The 18,355-nt window shown below is 38.6% G+C and overlaps 1 protein-coding gene across 1 annotated transcript in view; it reads right to left on the reverse strand.

Annotated features, from left to right (window-relative positions):
* Nucleotides 1–15,045: 15,045 nt before the first annotated feature.
* ABCA12 (ATP binding cassette subfamily A member 12) overlaps nucleotides 15,046–18,355 on the reverse strand; it is a 172,368-nt gene continuing 169,058 nt past the window's right edge. The window contains exon 53 of the mRNA XM_048213947.2: nucleotides 15,046–16,589. Within this exon, the coding sequence (XP_048069904.1) occupies nucleotides 16,482–16,589 (108 nt within the window). The 3' untranslated portion in view covers nucleotides 15,046–16,481. The remainder of the gene's footprint in view (nucleotides 16,590–18,355) is intronic.

Consider the following 18,355-nt stretch of genomic DNA (forward strand, 5'->3'; position numbering starts at 1 on the left):
GCAAAGACCTCAGGACCCTGAGATCAAGACCTGAGCCGAAGGCAGACGCTTAACCGCTGTGCCACCCAGGCGCCCCTACATATATATTTATTATTAAAGCTCAGTAGTAACCACCTCAGGTTTTAGCATTCATATCAACAGAAGATGTTTTCAGGCAGGAGTATTTTATTACTGACCTTCTTTGGAATTGCTGGAGCTAAGCGAAAATAAAAAACAATGTCTTATAGTTGGTTCTATTATTATTTTTAAATTCTCTACACACATAATACCCCAGTTTTGTCCGCACTGGCATGTACAGATCCCACAGCCACCCTTGAAAGGCTGTAGGAAAACAGTAGTAAATAGAAGGAGGAAAAGAAACGATGAGGAAGAATGTAACAGATGCGTGTGACCTTTCTCCACTTTCATGAAGATATTTGCAAATTGTCTTGTGTTTACCCTCGGAATCTGATTTTCTATATACGCTAAGGTAATCCATTGTTTGTCTTTGAGGATGAGGGATTACTGAGGGTGCTTAAGTAACTGAGCTATGGTACTCCTCAGCTCACCTGGGGTAACTTTAGTCCCCTTTATTCCCCTGGGGCTGAATGTGGGGCCATGATGACTGCCTGCTATTGGCTCTTATTTCAGCTGTTTATGGTCCATGGGTCTGTTTATCTTATTGTTGAGTCCAGTTAAGGTTTTGTGTTATCTATTACATTTCATCTACCATTATTCTGTTTTTACAGTAAAGGTGGGTCCAGAGCTTGGACTTAGAGCCAGCATCTCTATTTTCTATTGGCATGTACATATGCATCCTCATTTGTAAGTTTATTTAAAAGTCTAAAAAGTTCAGGAGTGCAACACAGTGGTGGTTATCTCTGGGGAGATAAAGATGGAGCCTAAATTGGGAGTGGTGTCAAATTATATGTAATTTTTTAAGTTTTGAGGGAGATTGTAGAAATATATTAAGTAATTTAAAATTCACATAAACATCTTAATGAAATAAAATAATGAAAATGAGGAATGAAAGTATTTTATAAATGCCTACTGCTTTATTTTTTTTAGTTTTTAACTGAGAAGCAAAATTTTACCTCTATTAAATCTTAATCTGTCTACTTATGTGATGTTACTTTAACGGAATTTTAAAAATATTAAAAAAATATATTACGTTGTTGCACTTCTTGTTTTTATTAAAAGATGTTTAAATTTTAAAAATTGACAAATTATTCACAATGTATAAAAAATGTAATTCACTAAAGTATTGTAATGAACCCTTTACTTTTCCAGTCTAAAATCTAGAGATAGAAGTATACTTCTGTCCCCATTTTTGTGAAAGTAATCAATTTACTAAGAAGACTCCACTTTCTGTGGTGGTTCTTACTCACTGACACGTAACATCATGCCTCAATACCTTAATTGGATTGTTAGGTAAGATTTAAATGATTCACATATGATGCTGAGACAAAGCCTTCTCTTTAAGAACAGCTCAACGTGATTCATATCCTGCACTATATTTTAAGAAAATGAGAAAGAATAGAGCAACAATTATAAAAGCAGATGGGACAAATACTTCAGAAGCTGTTTTGGTACCTGTAAGGTTTGTAGAACCACCCGGCTAAAGAAGCAAACGCGTGCTCATCGTGGTGATCTTACATAGCATAGCTGTTGGGAAGAGCTTCCTGGGGGGATATAATGACCCCAAAGAGATTCAGCTGTGTCTTTCTCTCGCATGTGGCAGTTGGTGCATATCCATTTTTTTAAAAGCCACATTAGTTTTTAAATATAAGTTTAAGAGGGAAAAGGCTACGGCATAAATTAATTTTCACATCATTTTATTTTATTTTTTAAAATATTTTTTTAAAAAGATTTTATTTATTTATTCATTTATTTATTTAGAGCATGAGTGAGCAGGGGGAGGGGCAGAGGGAGAGAGAGACTCTCTAGTCGACTCTGCGTTGAGTGTGAAGCCCTCTGGGGGCCCGATCCCACAACCCGGAGATCATGACCTGAGGTGAAATCAAGAGTTGGCTGCTCAACCAACTGAGCCACCCAGGCACCCCTTATGACTTTTATTTTTAAGTAATCTCTACACCCAACGTGGGGATCAAACTCGTGACCCCAAGATCAAGAGTCTCATGCTCTTCCAACTGAGCCAGACGGGCGCCCCCACATCATTTTAAACCAGTATCTGATGTCTCAAAAGGCTCTTCTTTCCAATTATAATTTTAATGGCATGACTATAATACAAGTTTTCAAGGGACATTAGTACCTGGGATTTATATTGAGGTAATACAATGTATAATTCTATCTATGGAACCAAAGACTAATATAAACTTGATAAGAGTATAAGGAGTTATATATTGTTTTTGAACTTTTTCAGTGAGGTATCAATTATCCACAGAAGATAGAACCATTGATCTCAACCATGACTGTACATTAGAAACACCTGGAGACCTCTTAAGACTCCCATTGGCCACACCATACCCTGATCAGTTATATTAGATTTTCCAGGGAAGGTGGAACTCTGGAATCGGTGTAATTTCCCCATGTAATTTCAATGGGCAGCTCAAATTGAGCATCACTGAGTTAGAAGCTACCATAATAAAGTATGCCAAAAGTAATTTTCTCTTAAAATGTTATTTTCTGAAGCTCACTCTTAGATTTTGTTGAGAAGAAAGTTGAAACAGGATTTTTAGGATTTATCACATTTATTCTTTCATTTATCCGTCCATGCATCCATTTATTCAACAAGCACTTATTGAATTCCAATATGTGCCAAACTGAGCTGAGTTTATCATCTTAAATTAGGGAAATTCTCTTTTTGAAGATAAAAAGATATACTTTTGATCCTTTCTTGTGAAAATGTAACCTGAAAAAAATGAAGCAAAGGAATAGTTTCGTAACAACTGCAGTTCAGACTAAGATGGAAATTATTTTGTCAACTAGAGGTCTTCTGTTGTAACTCTCTTCTGCATGAAAAGATACCTTAAGCAGAATGGGCTTAATGAAATTCAGTTAAGGGGATTCCTGGAATCAACAAATTGCATAGAGGTCATTATAGAACAGTTATGTTAAGCGTAAAGGGTCATCAGGTCAGCCATAGAAAATTTTGCTTTTATGATTTTTTCCTTTAGAAGACACACTATAAACAAAAAAATGTCTTTAAAGCTGCATTCATTACTGGTCTTGATAGCTGAAAACAAGCCGTGGAACCAAGATATTAATGAAAGTTATCATTTATGCCGAACTTACCATAGGGCCTCTCTTCTAAGCACTTTTGACATCCATGCAATCCTCATAACAATCCTGGGAGGTAGATACTAGCATTATCTTCACTCTTAAAACAAGGAAACTGAGTTACAGAAGGGCTAAGTAAAACGTCCAAGGTCACCCAGCTAGGGCAACTTGAAGTGAACCTCCAAACTGGGCAATGAACTTCAAAACCGGGAGTTGAACCAAGACAACTGGTTCTGAGGTCAACCTCTAGTCTCAAAGTGTGTCTGAGGAGCAGCACCAGTGGCATCCCTGTGATGCAGAAACCTGGGCTTCATACCTGCCCTGCCCATCAATATCCGTGTTTTAATAAGATTCCTGGGTAATTCATATATATACTTAAGTGTGGGAAGTAATTCTCTAATCCTTGTTTTAAGCTGTCTGCTAGATCCGATATGGTCAATTTTATGAGCTGCTTATGAAAGTGTAGACATATGGTGTTGTTGGTATAGGCTGGTATAATGAGGAGCCCAGTCAAGAACACAGAAATAAGGTGCGTTAGATTGTCTTGTATAACAATGGTTCTCCAGTTTCCCTGTGGATAAAAATCACATGGGTGTTTGTTAATAATACAGATTGTTCCCTGATGACTGACCTACTGAATCTGAATCTCCAGGGGAAGGCCTGAAAATCTATCTATCTATCTATCTATCTATCTATCTATCTATCTATCTAGTCTATTTTATATATTTGTATATATATATTTTGTTAAAGATTTTATTTATTTGACAGAGAGAAAGAGCACAAGCAGGGGGAGTGGCAGACAGAGGGAGAGGGAGAAGCAGGCTCCCTGCTGAGCAGAGAGCCTGATGCGATGCGGGGCTCTATCCCAGACCCTGGGACCATGACCTCAGCCTTAGGCAGATGCTTAACCTACTGAGCCACCCAGGCACCTCTCTCTAAATATTTTTTAATGAAGGGCCCTAAGTGATTCTAATTATGAGGGAAGTTTGGGCACATTGCTCTGAGTTAAGCTTTACAATCAATAAATATTGAAGACATAAAATCACTACCTTTGAAGAACTATATCTAGATTGAAAGTGCTGTATTATCATGTCTAAAGAAATAAGTGTTCTTCAAAAAGGAACCTTGTTGGCCACAGAAGCACTGAAAGGAGCTTCTCAGAGACAAAAGATGGCAGGGCTCAGGGCTCACTTAGCTCTGACAAGGGCAGACATTTTCCAGAATGAAGGATGGGTCTTTGAAGGTATATCACACCATGGAGATGGAGGCTCCAGGCTTGAGGCCTGATGACATTAAATGTTGGAATCATATAATTAACTCAACTTGCCCTGAGTCTATTCTCAGCAAGCAACCTTCTGATGAAAGTCTGACTTCCCAGGCAGCATGCTTGCGGGGAGAGAAAATGCATCGGCTGGGTGGTAGGAATGTTCAGTTCAAGTTCTCATTGTAAATCAATAACCAGGCACTCGTGCTTTATCCATCAGTGTTCTGGACTATAATGTGAGTCCACCCATGGGAGATATGTCTCCTTAATGCTGTAAAGGTATGATTCTGAGCCTGCAGAGCTGAAGTGTAGTGACAGGTAACACAAGTCAGCTGGTGTGGAAAGATCTGTCTGGATAGACCTGCTCTAGCCCTTTCCTTTGGAGATTTTTCTCATTTGTCTTTCTGATTATCAAGCCGTTCCAAGGCATGTATCTGCTAGGGATGGGAGGATTATAGGGAAGGAAATTAGGGAATGGAAAAGTTCTAGGGAAAAAAATGTGGAGGAAAAAGCCAAGATACTCTTCAGTTTATAACAAACACAATAGGCATATGAGGCAGGACAGTGACTCTGAAGGACAGGGCAGTATTTTAAGAATGGACTTGCTATATTTCTTTGACTTTCCTTCCTCTGACCCATTTAAATTAATAAGCTAGCCTGGAAAACTAGAGAATGAGTTCAAGATCACAGGGTTTTCTTATGATGAAAAAATATGTTTTCTGTCTTAGGATTTGCTGTTCCTTTAAAAGGGGGATCAGACGTAGAGAAAGCTTGCCTGCTTTCTCTTTCGGGGAATTAAGTGCAAAAGGAAGAAAGAGAAGTTAAGAGGAGAGAAGAGTGACAATTTTCTACTCTCCCTTGACATGGGAGCGTGGGTGTCCTTGGGTGTTAAATATTCATTAAATGAACAATGTGGAAGGCGAGCTGCTGTCTATCACTCTGGGACAGGCCACATCAAAGTAAACTAGACTGTGCAGGACAGTATGATAAAGGAGCATTGGGTCTCAGTGTAGCCACCTTCATTAGAGCGTGGCGTGGTCCCTGTCTTGAGAGCCATGTTCCTATCATAGTGTCCGTTCTGGAAGGACCAGTGACCTCTGAGCTAAGGGTGAACTGCACAGCCCAGGGGGAGGAAGGAGTCAGCCAGGAAGCACTACCAGACTCTGATCAAGCCAAGAAAGACCAGATTACATGTTATGTCAGCCCAAGCTTTACCCATTAGTCCTACGGGGAAAATAGTACCCAAGAAGCAGGTGGCATTGCCTACTCCAAAGACCATCAGAGGCAGAGGGCGCTACCACTGGCAAACTTGACCCTTTCCTGCCCCAATAAGAACATGTGAGATCCCTCTTCTGATGTAACTGGTAATTTCTCTCCCACTACCACTTATTTCTCTGTTCCCTTTCCTTTACTCTCTTGAAAAAGTTAACTAAATACTTCATGTCCAATTTCGCTATTTTTTATTGCACTCATTCCTGAGGCTTTCCTACTTATCATTTCACAGAAACTTCTCTTGTCAAGGTCACATACGAATATGATAGATCAAATGGCCAATTTTCAGTTCTTATTTTAATCTACTTAGCAGCTGCCTTGACAAGGTCAGTCCCTACTTTTTTATTTTTTTTTTTAAAGATTTATTTATTTATTTGGGGGAGAGAGAGAGAAAACAGGGGAGGAGCAGAAGAAGAGATAGAGGGAAGGTGAGGGAGAGAGAATTTCAAGCAGACTCCACACTGAGCCCTCAGCCCAAAGCAGGGCTTGATCTCAAGACCCTGAGATCATGACCTGAGCTGAAACCAAGCATCAGATGTTTAACCTGCTGAACCACCCAGGCACCCGAGTCACTCCCTACTTTTAAGAAACACTTTCTTGACTTACATGTTACAAATTATTTCTGGATGTTCCTTCTCTCCCTCAAAAATAGTGTAATGCCCCAGGATGCTCTCTTTAGATTGTCTTTCTGCTTTAGGCACACTCATCTCCCTGAATAATCCCATCCACAATTGTGCCTTGAATTTCCATCTATATACCAATGACTCACCCCCTTTTGTCCAGTACGGACCTTTACCTGAGCTGCAGATATACAGATCTATCAGCTCACTCAACATTTCCTCTAGAATGTCTAATAAGCATAACTTAATGTACCTTAACCCAGTTCTTGATTTTCCCTCCTAAACCTGCCTTTGCCTTTCCAGCTTCACCATTCTACAACAAATGACAATTTCATTTACACAGTTGCTCAGGTCAAACCCCTTGAATTAATCTTTGACTCCCTTTCTTCTGACACATTCCTCACTAATTTGGCAGCAAGTTATAACTTTGCCTTCAAAGTATATCCAGAATCTGACCATTTCTTATCATCTCTGCAACTACTGCCTAATTTTGCTGCACTAGTTTCCCAGATTGGCCTGACTTCTGCTTTGCCTCCCTACGGTGTGTCCTCCACAGATGCCAAAGTAGTCCTTCAGGCTTGGCTGGATTCTGTGGCTAAATGTCAGCAGGACTTTGTCCACTATCCCTTTTGTCAGTTCTGCTTGTCTCTGCTTGACTTAAGGATGAAAGCTCTTTCTATGTTATGGATAAGATGGGAACTGGGAGCCCTAGACTCATCTCTACCCAGTTTAGCAATCCCAGGAAAAGGAAACATCTCTCCCTCCCAAATTAAGTATTAATTTGAGAATGATTGACTAACTTCACTGGGTCATGTGTTAATATCTAAACTAATCAAAACAGTCAAGAGAAATCAGGTACTCCGGCCAACCTGGGTCAGGTGCCCACAGTAACCTGGGATGGTATGGGGCCACCATCATTGGCAGCCTCATGGAGATAACCTTGTATAGGAGCAAGAAAATCACAGAAATCAGAAGAGGGAAACTGGGAAAGAATTTAAGGCAGACACAAAATATAACTAGCACTGTAATTTAATACATGTGTTTGTTGCTTTACGTGAGTTATTAAATCAGTTTGATCCTGTTTATTCATCTGGGGCAATAACACTTCGTGGGGTTGCTGTGAGGTCAGGTGATTTCATACATATAAAGTTGCTTTATAAAAAATGAAATTACATACCTTGTAATGTAACTGTTAGCTCTCATTGAGATTGGTCCATCAGTAGCTGATAAAATATGGCTAGGTCCAAAGGATGACCTTCTGTAACTTATAACAATGGTTTAGGTATGGACAAAAGTTATGCAAAGAGTTAATATCTTAAGCAGAGAGAGAGGAAGAAAAATCATCCTGAAGACCAGGGTGAATAGGATCGTTAATAGCATACTTAATGAGTAATGAGTAACTTTGAGAAGGATTATTTGAGGGAAGAATGTTATCAACAAGGCTGCAACCGAAGTGTTGACCAGCTGACCAGCGCTATTTTTCATCTGCATGCTTAATTGGAGAACAATCTGTCTCCAAACTCAGGTAATTGTTAGCAGCCTTTGCATCCTTGCAGTTCAAGGAACTGAGGGTCTCAGTTTCTTGCTAGCTGTCAGCTGGAGTCTGTCTTCAGTTCCTTATCAGTTGTGGGCCATAGGCTGCCTGCAATATCTTGCCAAGTGGGCCACAATCTGGCCTCTTACTTCATCAAAGCCGGGAAGAGAGAGAGGCTCCTAGCAAGGCAGTGTCATAGTCTGGTGTGACATAATCACCTTTGCCATATTCTGTTGGTTGGAAGCAAGTCACAGATCTTATGCACACTCAAGAAAGAACTGATGGCCCATGCACATGAGAACGGTAGGTGAGGATGAATGGGGCCATCTCACAAGGTCCACTATGCTATGACAGCCTATTTTCTCTCCTTAGATTTGCAAAAGAATACTACTATTAATTAAAAAGTGCTTAACTCTCTGTACTCAATAGATAATATACTTTATACATGTAGGTCATATTATAGATCGTCTGTTCACAGAGGAATCTTGATATGCCTCACAGGTCATACTTGTTAAGAAAGGTTATAAGCTCCCTTCACGAAGATAAATTATTTAATAAGATGAGCCATACTTTAGTTTCATTATCAAGAAAGGGTTTTGGAAGACCTCTATGATGGGAGAACACCTTCCGAAGTTTTACCTAAAACGGGGTCAGATAAGTTCTTAAAGCAGGTTAGTGTAAAAAGGAAAATTTTTAGCTTAGTTAAGGTGTGTTTGTGCTCTCACTAAAGAATCTGACAGAAATTTGTAGGATTTAAATCTGAAGTTATAGCGGAGGTTTTCCTTTGGTAGGACCTTCCGTTTATTTCATTCTTGAACTACCATGTGCGTTGGTTGGGGCACCTTGCTTCCAATTGTTTAGTCCTATGATATTTAATTAACAAATATCTTCATTTGCTGGCTGAATTGTTTCAGACAAAGGAAAGGAAAATGTCTCTGGTAGGACTAAATATTTCTTTTGGGCTGGTTATTGGAGCTTTTGTCTTTGAGGATTCTGAGTTGCCAAGAGCAGTAGTTTAAATGAGAGGTTTTCCTCTCTTCCTAGAGACTTCTCAATGGGCCTCAGGTAACAAGAATTGAAAATCTGTTTTATGGTGTCAAAAGAGACACTCTGGACATAAATTGTTTAGGGCATATACCATTTCATAGTGCTGGATTTCTTACACTGGGAGATTGTTCCCCTTTGAATGGAATAAGAAAACAGAAAAATGAAAAAGATATAAGATGGAGAAATAAATCAAATAACAAAATTATCTACTATATTGAAAACAACAGCAAAATCTCAGTAAGTACGAAGCAAACTCTTTTAAAATAAACGTAAATGATTAGTAAATCTTTGTATGTCTAGTTGACATGGTTGGATTTCTTCATGAGGAATTTCAGAGGAGGCAGAATTGAAGGCTAGGGTTTTTCCGGAGGGTTCCTGGGGGGAGAGGATAGTCAGGGACAGAGTCTTTTCATTCATGCCAGAGATCTGTGTTGCAGTAGTCAAGGGAGCAGTAACTAGGGCCCCCGGGACCAGCTCACTCACCAGGTCAACACAGACATAAATATAGCATACCTAAATTATCGGTGACCTTATGTATCTAAGTCAGCACACTCAATCTTTTTTCTTTTTTTTCCTTTGCTTTTTCCCCTCCCTCCCTCCCTCCCTTTTTCTTTCTTTCTTTCTTTCTTTCTTTCTTTCTTTCTTTCTTTCTTTCTTTTTCTTTCTTTCTTTCTTTCCTTTTCTTTTTTTTCTTTTCTTGTCAGAATGTAGTCCCTGGAATCAAATTTACCTTGTTGCTGTATCATTCTGGAATAGATAATGACCTTTTCCCAATCTCCAGTGTCCTTGTCAATAGAAAGGGGCTAGTAAGTTGAAACTATGCTGTCAGAATTAACAAATACGGCACACTTGACCCAGTGTTTCACACATAACAATTGTTAGTAGTAGCTGCTGTTATTTTCATTGTATAATTTAGCTTGATTTTTTAAAAAAGATTTTATTTATTTATTTGACAGAGATAGAGACAGCTAGCGAGAGAGGGAACACAAGCAGGGGGAGTGGGAGAGGAAGAAGCAGGCTCATAGCAGAGGAGCCTGATGTGGGGCTCAATCCCATAACGCCGGGATCACGCCCTGAGCCGAAGGCAGACGCCCAACCGCTGTGCCACCCAGGTGCCCCTAATTTAGCTTGATTTTAACACTTTGCAATGAGGGTGATTAAGCATCACTCTATCTGGGTGAAAGTATTTGATTTCATACAGTATTTTTATTTTAATATTATTGGGCAAATGCTGTATTAGGCAATACTGTTAATAAAATAATGTCTAATGCTTGGCATTTTGTTGAGATGTGTTTTATGTGGGATCAACATTTTAATTTAAAATATTAGCCATCTGCATAGTTTTCCCCAGCAGTTAATTTTAAATTTTCATGGCTACTCTTCTGAAGTTAAAAACAAACATAATTGCAAAAAAATTAGAACAAAAATTATGAAAATATTTGTAAATTGACATGGACTCCCTTGGTCTCTCAGATTTATTGACAACAGTATGTGGATATTATGCTGGATGTGGGCGATACAAGGATGAAGGAAAGGAGTTCACCATTCGAAGGAACATAGGGAGTAGTGGGAAGAGGAGGGCAACACAGGATTGCTTCCTGCAGAGCCCTGCACAAAATGCTTTTGTAACAGAAGATGGAACAACTAACTCTGCCTGAGGCTTTCTGGGCAGGTCTCCTTAAAAAGAAAACCCAGGAGAAGAGTGGTAACTAAGATGAAGAGAAGTGTCTCGATAAAAACTAAGTGGGGACAGGGAAGAGGTCTTCCAAGAAGAAAGTAGTATGAGCAAAGTGCCATAGAACTGAGGAAAGGTCTAACATGATAGAAACGGCAAGAAATGCGTTGAAGTGGGAGCACAGACTACATGGAGAAGAGAAGTGGAAGCACTGGGAGCTGGATGATGACATACTTTGAGGATTATTGGTTAGAGTCTGCATTTCATTTTACAGATTACAGAAAACCAGTCTGGCTTTATAAGCAAGGGAGGGATGGGATTAATTTCATAACAAATGATTTCAAAGGAAATAATATTCACTTTTAGCTTGCTATTATTGTATTTAAAAACTTCATTGAGAAGCTTACATTAATGAAGGCAGCAAGCTCCCAAGGCCCTGTGGGGGTAAGAGAACGCAAACCTGCTCTGTCCCCCCAACCCTCGCCCAGGAGGACACCTGCTGTTCGAGTATGGGATTATCTCCTAGGAGAATGGATCCATCATTCAGGCAGAGAGCATTGTTGGAGAAAGTAGTTGTACATATCATCTTTCTATTCTTCTGAGTTTGCACCAAATGTTTTAATATTATAAGAATCAGGTTTTATAGGTGAATTGAAGACTGCCACAATCCTCAGAAGTAATTCATATAACTCATATAAAAAAGTAGATGCTGTTCATGTTATCCAGAGTGGAGGCGGTCCTCCGAGAACTGGGAATTCTCAAAACATTTTCTCTATTGCAGAGCAATCCAAAGGTATGTGGGTTCAAATACTTTTTCATGTATGTTCCTTACTTATATGTAAAAATGTCATGAAACCCTTATGCGGTGCATCCTTACAGACAAAAAGACAAAGAAATAATGGGCAGAAATGTACAAAAGCAAAGCATTAGAATTCTGATTCCCAAGAAGATACCGAAATCCTCCCACGCTAGTGGATTCACTGTAATACCTAATCTGGAAGAAAGCATACTTCCTTTTTCTTCTCCATGAATAAACTACCCCTTGGGAAACTTCACTGCATTTCAGAGATTTATACTGAAAAAGATGCTTCTTTTTCATACCAATCATGCCAGCTTCTTGTTTCTCATTCATTTATTCATTCATCCATTTAACCAACAAATACTTGTTGAGTGCTACAAATACACATTGTGTGTGTAGGTGGGAAAATTAGGAAGATCAAAATAGATTTTCTGTCCTCACAGAGCTTCATGTCTAGTGAGGGAGAGAAATACTACACGAACATTCAAATAAGAGTGCAACGACTACAGTGCAGAGGCCAGCTTGGGCTTCCCTGTCTATGGAGGGATAGATAAAACTGGCCGGGACCCCCCAGATCCATCACTGGTGGGGTCAGAAGCTCCACTCTGCATATCCAGGCCTCTTGTTTCAGGGTCTCCTCTGCCTTTAGGCTTCTCTGTGGTGAAGCCGTCACTGTTTTGCACTTTTTAAAAAAAATTTAATTCCAATATAGTTAACATTCAGTGTTTTATTAGTTTCAGGAGGACAATATAGCGATTCAACACTTCCATACATCACCCAGTGCTCATCACAACCCGTGTGCTCTTTAATCCCCATCACCTATTTCACCCATCCCCCCACCCACCTCCCCTCTGGTAACCAGCAGCTTGTTCTCTATAGTTAAGGTTCTATTTCTTAGTTTGTCTTGCTTTTTTCCCCCTTTGCTCATTTGTTTCTTAAATTCCAGATGATTGAAATCATATGGTATTTGTCTTTCTCTACTTTTTTCACTTAACATTATACTCTCCAGATCTATCCATGTCATAGCAAATGGCAAGTTTCTTCTTTATTATGGATGACTATTATTCCATTGCACATATGGAATATATATACCACAACTTCTTTTATCTATTCATCTATTGACGGACACTTGGGCTGCTTCCATAATTTGGCCATTGTAAATAATGCTGCTATACACCTAGGGGTGCATGTATCCTTTTGAATTAGTGTTTTTGTATTTTTTTTGGTAAATACCCACTAGTGTGTTTATTGGATTGTAGGGTAGTTCTATTTTTAACATTTGGAGGGATCTCCATACTGTTTTCCACAGTGGCTACACCAGTTTTCCACAGTGGTTCAACAGTTGTTTCTTGAGCTTTTGATTTTAGACATTCCGACAGGTGTGAGGTGATAGTTCAGTGTGGTTTTGATTTGAATTTCCTTGATGATCACTGATGTTGAGAATCTTTTCATGTATCTGTTGGTCATCTGGATGTCTTTTTGGAGAAATGTCTATTCATGTCTTCTGCCCATTTTTAAATTAGATTTTGTGTGTGTGTGTTGAGTTCTGTAAGTTCTTTATATATATTTTGGATACTCCCTTTATAGGATATGTCATTTGCAAGTATCTTTGCCCATTTAGTAGGCTGCCTTTTAATTTTATTGTTTCCTTTGCTGTGTAGAAGCTTTTTATTTTGATACAGTCCCAATAGTCTATTTTTGCTTTTATTTCCCTTGCCTCAGGAGACATATTTAGAGAAATGTTGCTATGGCCAATGTCAGAGACATTACTGCCTCTGCTTTCTTTTAGGACTTTTATGGTTTCAGGTCTCATATGAGTCTTTAATCCATTTTGGTTTATTTTTGTGTATGGTGTAAGGAAAATGGTCCAGTTTCATTCTTTTGCATGTAGCTGACTGGTTTTTCCAACACCATATGCTGAAGAGACTATCTTTTTTCCACTGAATATTCTTTCCTGCTCTGTCAAAGATTGACCATGTAATTGTGGGCTTATTTCTGGGTTTTTGATTCCGTTCTATTGATCTGTGTGTCTATTTTTGTGACAAGACCACATTTTTGTGTCTGTTTTGATTACCACAAAACTTGAATTCTGAAATTATGATCCCTCCAGCTTCGCTTTTCTTTTTCAAAAGTGCTTTGACTATTCAGTCTTTTGTGGTTCCATATAAATTTTAGGATTGTTTGTTCCAGCTCTGTGAAGAATTTTGATAGGGATTCCATTGAATGTGTAAACTGCTTTAGGTGGTACACACATTTTAACAATATTTGTTCTTCCAATCCATGAGCATGGACTGTCTTTCCATTTGTTTGTGTTGTCTTCATTTTCTTTCATCAGTGTTTTATACATGTCTTTCATCTCTTTTATTCCTAGGTATCTATTATTTTGGTGCAATTGTAAATGGGATTGTTTTCTTAATTTCTCTTTCTGCTGCTTCATTATTAGTGTATAGAAACACAACAGATTTCTGCACATTGATTTTTGTATTCTATGACTTTACTGAATTCATTTATCAGTTCTAATAGTTTTTTTGGTGGAGTCTTTCAGGTTTCCTGTATATATAGTATCATGTTGTCTGCAAATAGTGAGAGCTTTACTTCTTCCTTACCAATCTGGGTGCATTTTATTTCTTTTGTGCCTTTTGTTGTCTGATTGTTGAGGCTATGACTTCCAGTACTGTGTTGAATAAAAATGGTAGAGTGGACAATCTTGACTTGTTCTTGACCTTCAGGGGAAAGCTCTCAGTTTTTCCCCAATGAGTATGATGTTCACTGTGAGTTTTTCAAATATGGCTTTTAATATGTTGAGGTATATTACCTCTAAACCTACCTTGTTGAGAGCTTTTATCATGAAGGGATGTTGTACTTTGTCAAATGCTTTTTCTAAGTCTATTGAAATGAATCATATGGGTTTTATCCTTTTGTTTATTGATATATCATGTTGATTGATTTTTGAATATTAAACCACCCTTGCATCCCAGGAATAAATCCCATTTGATGGCGGTGAATGATTTTTTTAATGTATTGTTGGATTTTGTTCTTCATCTCCTTCAAAGAAGACAACCACCCATTCCTTCCTCAATTTTTACTCGACAGTCATTTGTAAGTGTGGCTGACTTTAATGAAGATTTAGAAGTCATGAGGACAGTTCATAGCACGGTTCCACAGTGAATGAATATGAAAATGCATTTGGATAGTCATGGTTTTGAAAGTCCACTCGAACACTCCACCTTCTCACTGGACTTTCATCTCTCTTTAATACTCAGCTTTCCCTGCTTTTTCCTTCCTCCACCTTTCTCCTTGCCCTTTGCCTCCCTTCCTACCATTGCTCAGAAACAAGCAGGCAACCAACCAACCACTCACTCTCACCACAATAAAACACAATGAACAATAAACAAATCCTTTTATTCTTTCATGGAGCCCGCCCACCTTTTTTGTCATTTGTCATTTGGGCTCCTGAAGACATCCATGCTCTCTGAGTTACAACTTCTACTCCGAAAGCCATATCTACATATTATATTCAATGTAGGCTTTTCTATTCTAAGCGGAATTCTGTTGCCATCTGTTAAGATGTGTATTTTTAGCCTGGATATATTACAAATTAGGATGCATGTTCTGACAGAAAAGTAGGAGGTACAATAAAGTATAGTATTAAAACAGAGGGACTGGACGTAAACTGAGGAAGTAGAAAAGGAAAGCTTCTGTGAGAAAGAGTAACACTTCTGAAGACTGTTAGCATAGTCTAGTGACAAAGAGGAAGGAAGAACATTTCAAGTAGTGGGTCTGGAGATGGGAAGGGGTTTGGTGCCCTGGAAAAACTGAAGAGAGGCCAGCATGGCTGTACCCTAAAGAGGAAGAAGAGAAAAAAAGGGATGAAGGTGGAGAGGTGAGCAGGGATCTGATCACGAGGGACCTGATCACGTGGGACCTTGTAGGTCACGTGACTCCAAATTTCAGGTTCCTGAATCTTCCCTAACAAATAAAATGACTTCATGAATTATTTTTTCTAAACTTCAAATTTATTGGTTTTTGAAACCGATACAATCATGCCAAAGTTGGCAAATGTGTACACACACATACACACACACACGCACACACACGTTACATAAAACACCTTCCCCGAGGGCCATATAATTTGGCATTATTATGAAGTCTAACCTATAGCCATGTGCATGATTCTGGGTCAGCCGGGTGGTTAGCTGAAATTTATCTCCATATTCATTTTCTCTCCACAGGAATTTTTCCTGCAGAGAGGCCCACAATATGAGGGTTTCTGTAAGATCTTAAAAAAATGTCGCCTGCCAGCAGCACATGTATTTTCTATCAGTTTTTAGTATTTGTTTCTGTTTGGCTGACACGCCCGTTTCACGTGAAGAACAAGTAGCTTCTTGCTCTGCTCAGTGCCTTACTACTATTAAGGCCTGGCAGGAGTAAATCTAAGTTCTGTTTACCACCAGGGTAAACTGTCCTACTATGGCATTCTTGTGGAAAGGCACTTTTTTGGGAATCAGCATACCCCACATATTTACAGGCACTGAAAGTGACATACCACGTACATTGCAGACACTGTGCTCACTGCTTCCTGCCACTGTTAATCTGTACCCAATGATGATGCTCATTCTGTTGTTTTTTTGAAATAAATTATTTTGTTTGTTCTCCCAATTCTATCTACCCCAAACTATCTTACTTTTCTTCTCCACTCTTGCTTTTCAGCTACTAATAACCATGCCTTTTAAGTTGTCTTTTTATTAAAAGTAATAAATTAAGACATTTATCTTCAAGTGGTTTCACCTTTGCATTGTAACCACCAACATATACATCAGCACACTCAGAGTACTGAGTTTACCAAAATTCATTTCAGTAGCAACAACATTCATTGACTTAGGAAAAAAACTTTCCACTTACGGTTAGTTACTTGCTAGTCTTACACAACTGTACCTTCCATATAGTATAATACTTTAAAATTAAGATAGTTTGAGGAAGCAATATCTTCTGTGGCTCTTCCTTAAAAGGAAGACATTGGCTGTTTGCTGAGCTTGACTTTTCTGGTGGTACTATGATTCCATCTGGTCATCCTGTGAGTCAACACTTATGGTGGAACCTTGGCTACTGGTATCAGCAGTTTCATAGGACTTTTGATCTTTGGCAAAGTTGATGAAAACCTGATTTTTCAAGAGAAATAAACTCATTAGTACTTGGTAAGCCAAAGGAAGAAATAAGGTTAATTCATATACATACACATATACACACACAGTGAAAGAGAAAAAAAAAGAAAACTAGATATGATAGAGTTATATCCACAAAAAAATACACACTCTCACTAGTGTTCCTTTTACATATTCAAATTTAACTGGAGGGGGGCACTGCCTGGATGGCTCAGTTGGTTAAGTGTCACACTCTTGATTTCAACTCAGGTTGTCATCTTGGGGTCGTGGGATTGAGCCCCATGTCAGACTCTGTGCTTGGTGCAGAGTCTGCTTGTCCCTCTCCCTCTGCTCTTCCCCCTACTCATGCTCTTTCTCGCTCTCTCAAAATTAAATAAATAAAATCTTTAAAAAATTTAACTGGGGTTTGAAAATAAAACCTATTCTATAACTATAATCATAATATAAATCTAAAGCTATAATTAAATCCCTAAAACCATATATCTGTATTTTTAAGATTCACATTAATATCTCTATCAAGTATAATCCAGGAACCCAAGCCAAGCCATTATCAAATGTTTATATGATGATGTTGAGAGAAATTTCACTAGTTTCAAGAGTTAATGTACCAAAATAAAATTTGTACAGAGAGCCCACATTACGTTCAGTAAGCCAACTATTTAACAGACAGAATTTTATTACTTGGTTTAAAATCATTAAGTCTATTAGTCACAGATTTCTCTAGAAACTGAGTCTATTTTGTGTCAGACACGGTCCTGTAGTTGATTGTAAGTCAAAGGCTAAATTTTCTGGGTCAGTAAAGCCGTAATTGCCTAAAGCCCCCATAAAAAATTGTCCATAAAATACAGTACTTAGAGGCCCCTGAGGCCTAACGTTTAGACCCGTCGTGATGATAGATGCTATTAAATGTTCTGTACATCAGGCTGGTTGAGCTGTACAAGATCAACACGTTGTGAAGATGATGAAGGATGACCTGTAAAGCCTCTAGTTATTGAATATAACGTAATTAAGACAGATGATGTGAGTGAAACAAAAAAATTCTCCATTTACCACTTTGGTTGCCTGAATCTAGCACATCTACAGGTCTGGCACTGAATTCTCTCTAGAAACCCCCAACCTACGCTAACCCAGGAAGCCAATCAATAATGTTTTTTAAGAAACCTACCAAGACACAAAAACAGACACATAGACCAATGGAACAGAATAGAGAACCCAGAAATGGACCCTCGGCTCTTTGGGCAACTAATATTTGATAAAGCAGGAAAAAACATCCGGTGGAAAAAAGACAGTCTCTTCAATAAATGGTGCTGGGAAAATTGGACAGCTACATGCAAAAGAATGAAACTTGACCACTCTCTCACACCATACACAAAAATAAACTCCAAATGGATGAAAGACCTTGATGTAAGACAGGAATCCATCAAAATTCTAGAGGAGAACATAGGCAGCAACCTCTATGACATCGGCCAAAGCAACCTTTTTCATGACACATCCCCAAAGGCAAGAGAAACAAAAGACAAAATGAACTTATGGGACTTCATCAAGATAAAAAGCTTCTGCACAGCCAAGGAAACAGTCAAAAAAACTAAGAGGCAGCCCACGGAATGGGAGAATATATTTGCAAATGACACTACAGATAAAGGACTGGTATCCAAGATCTACAAAGAACTTCTCAAACTCAATACACGAGAAACAAAGAAACAAATCAAAAAATGGGCAGAAGATATGAACAGGCACTTTTCCAATGAAGACATATAAATGGC

The sequence above is a fragment of the Ursus arctos genome, unplaced genomic scaffold (genome assembly GCF_023065955.2).
Source record: "Ursus arctos isolate Adak ecotype North America unplaced genomic scaffold, UrsArc2.0 scaffold_1, whole genome shotgun sequence".
Taxonomy (NCBI): Eukaryota; Metazoa; Chordata; class Mammalia; order Carnivora; family Ursidae; genus Ursus; species Ursus arctos.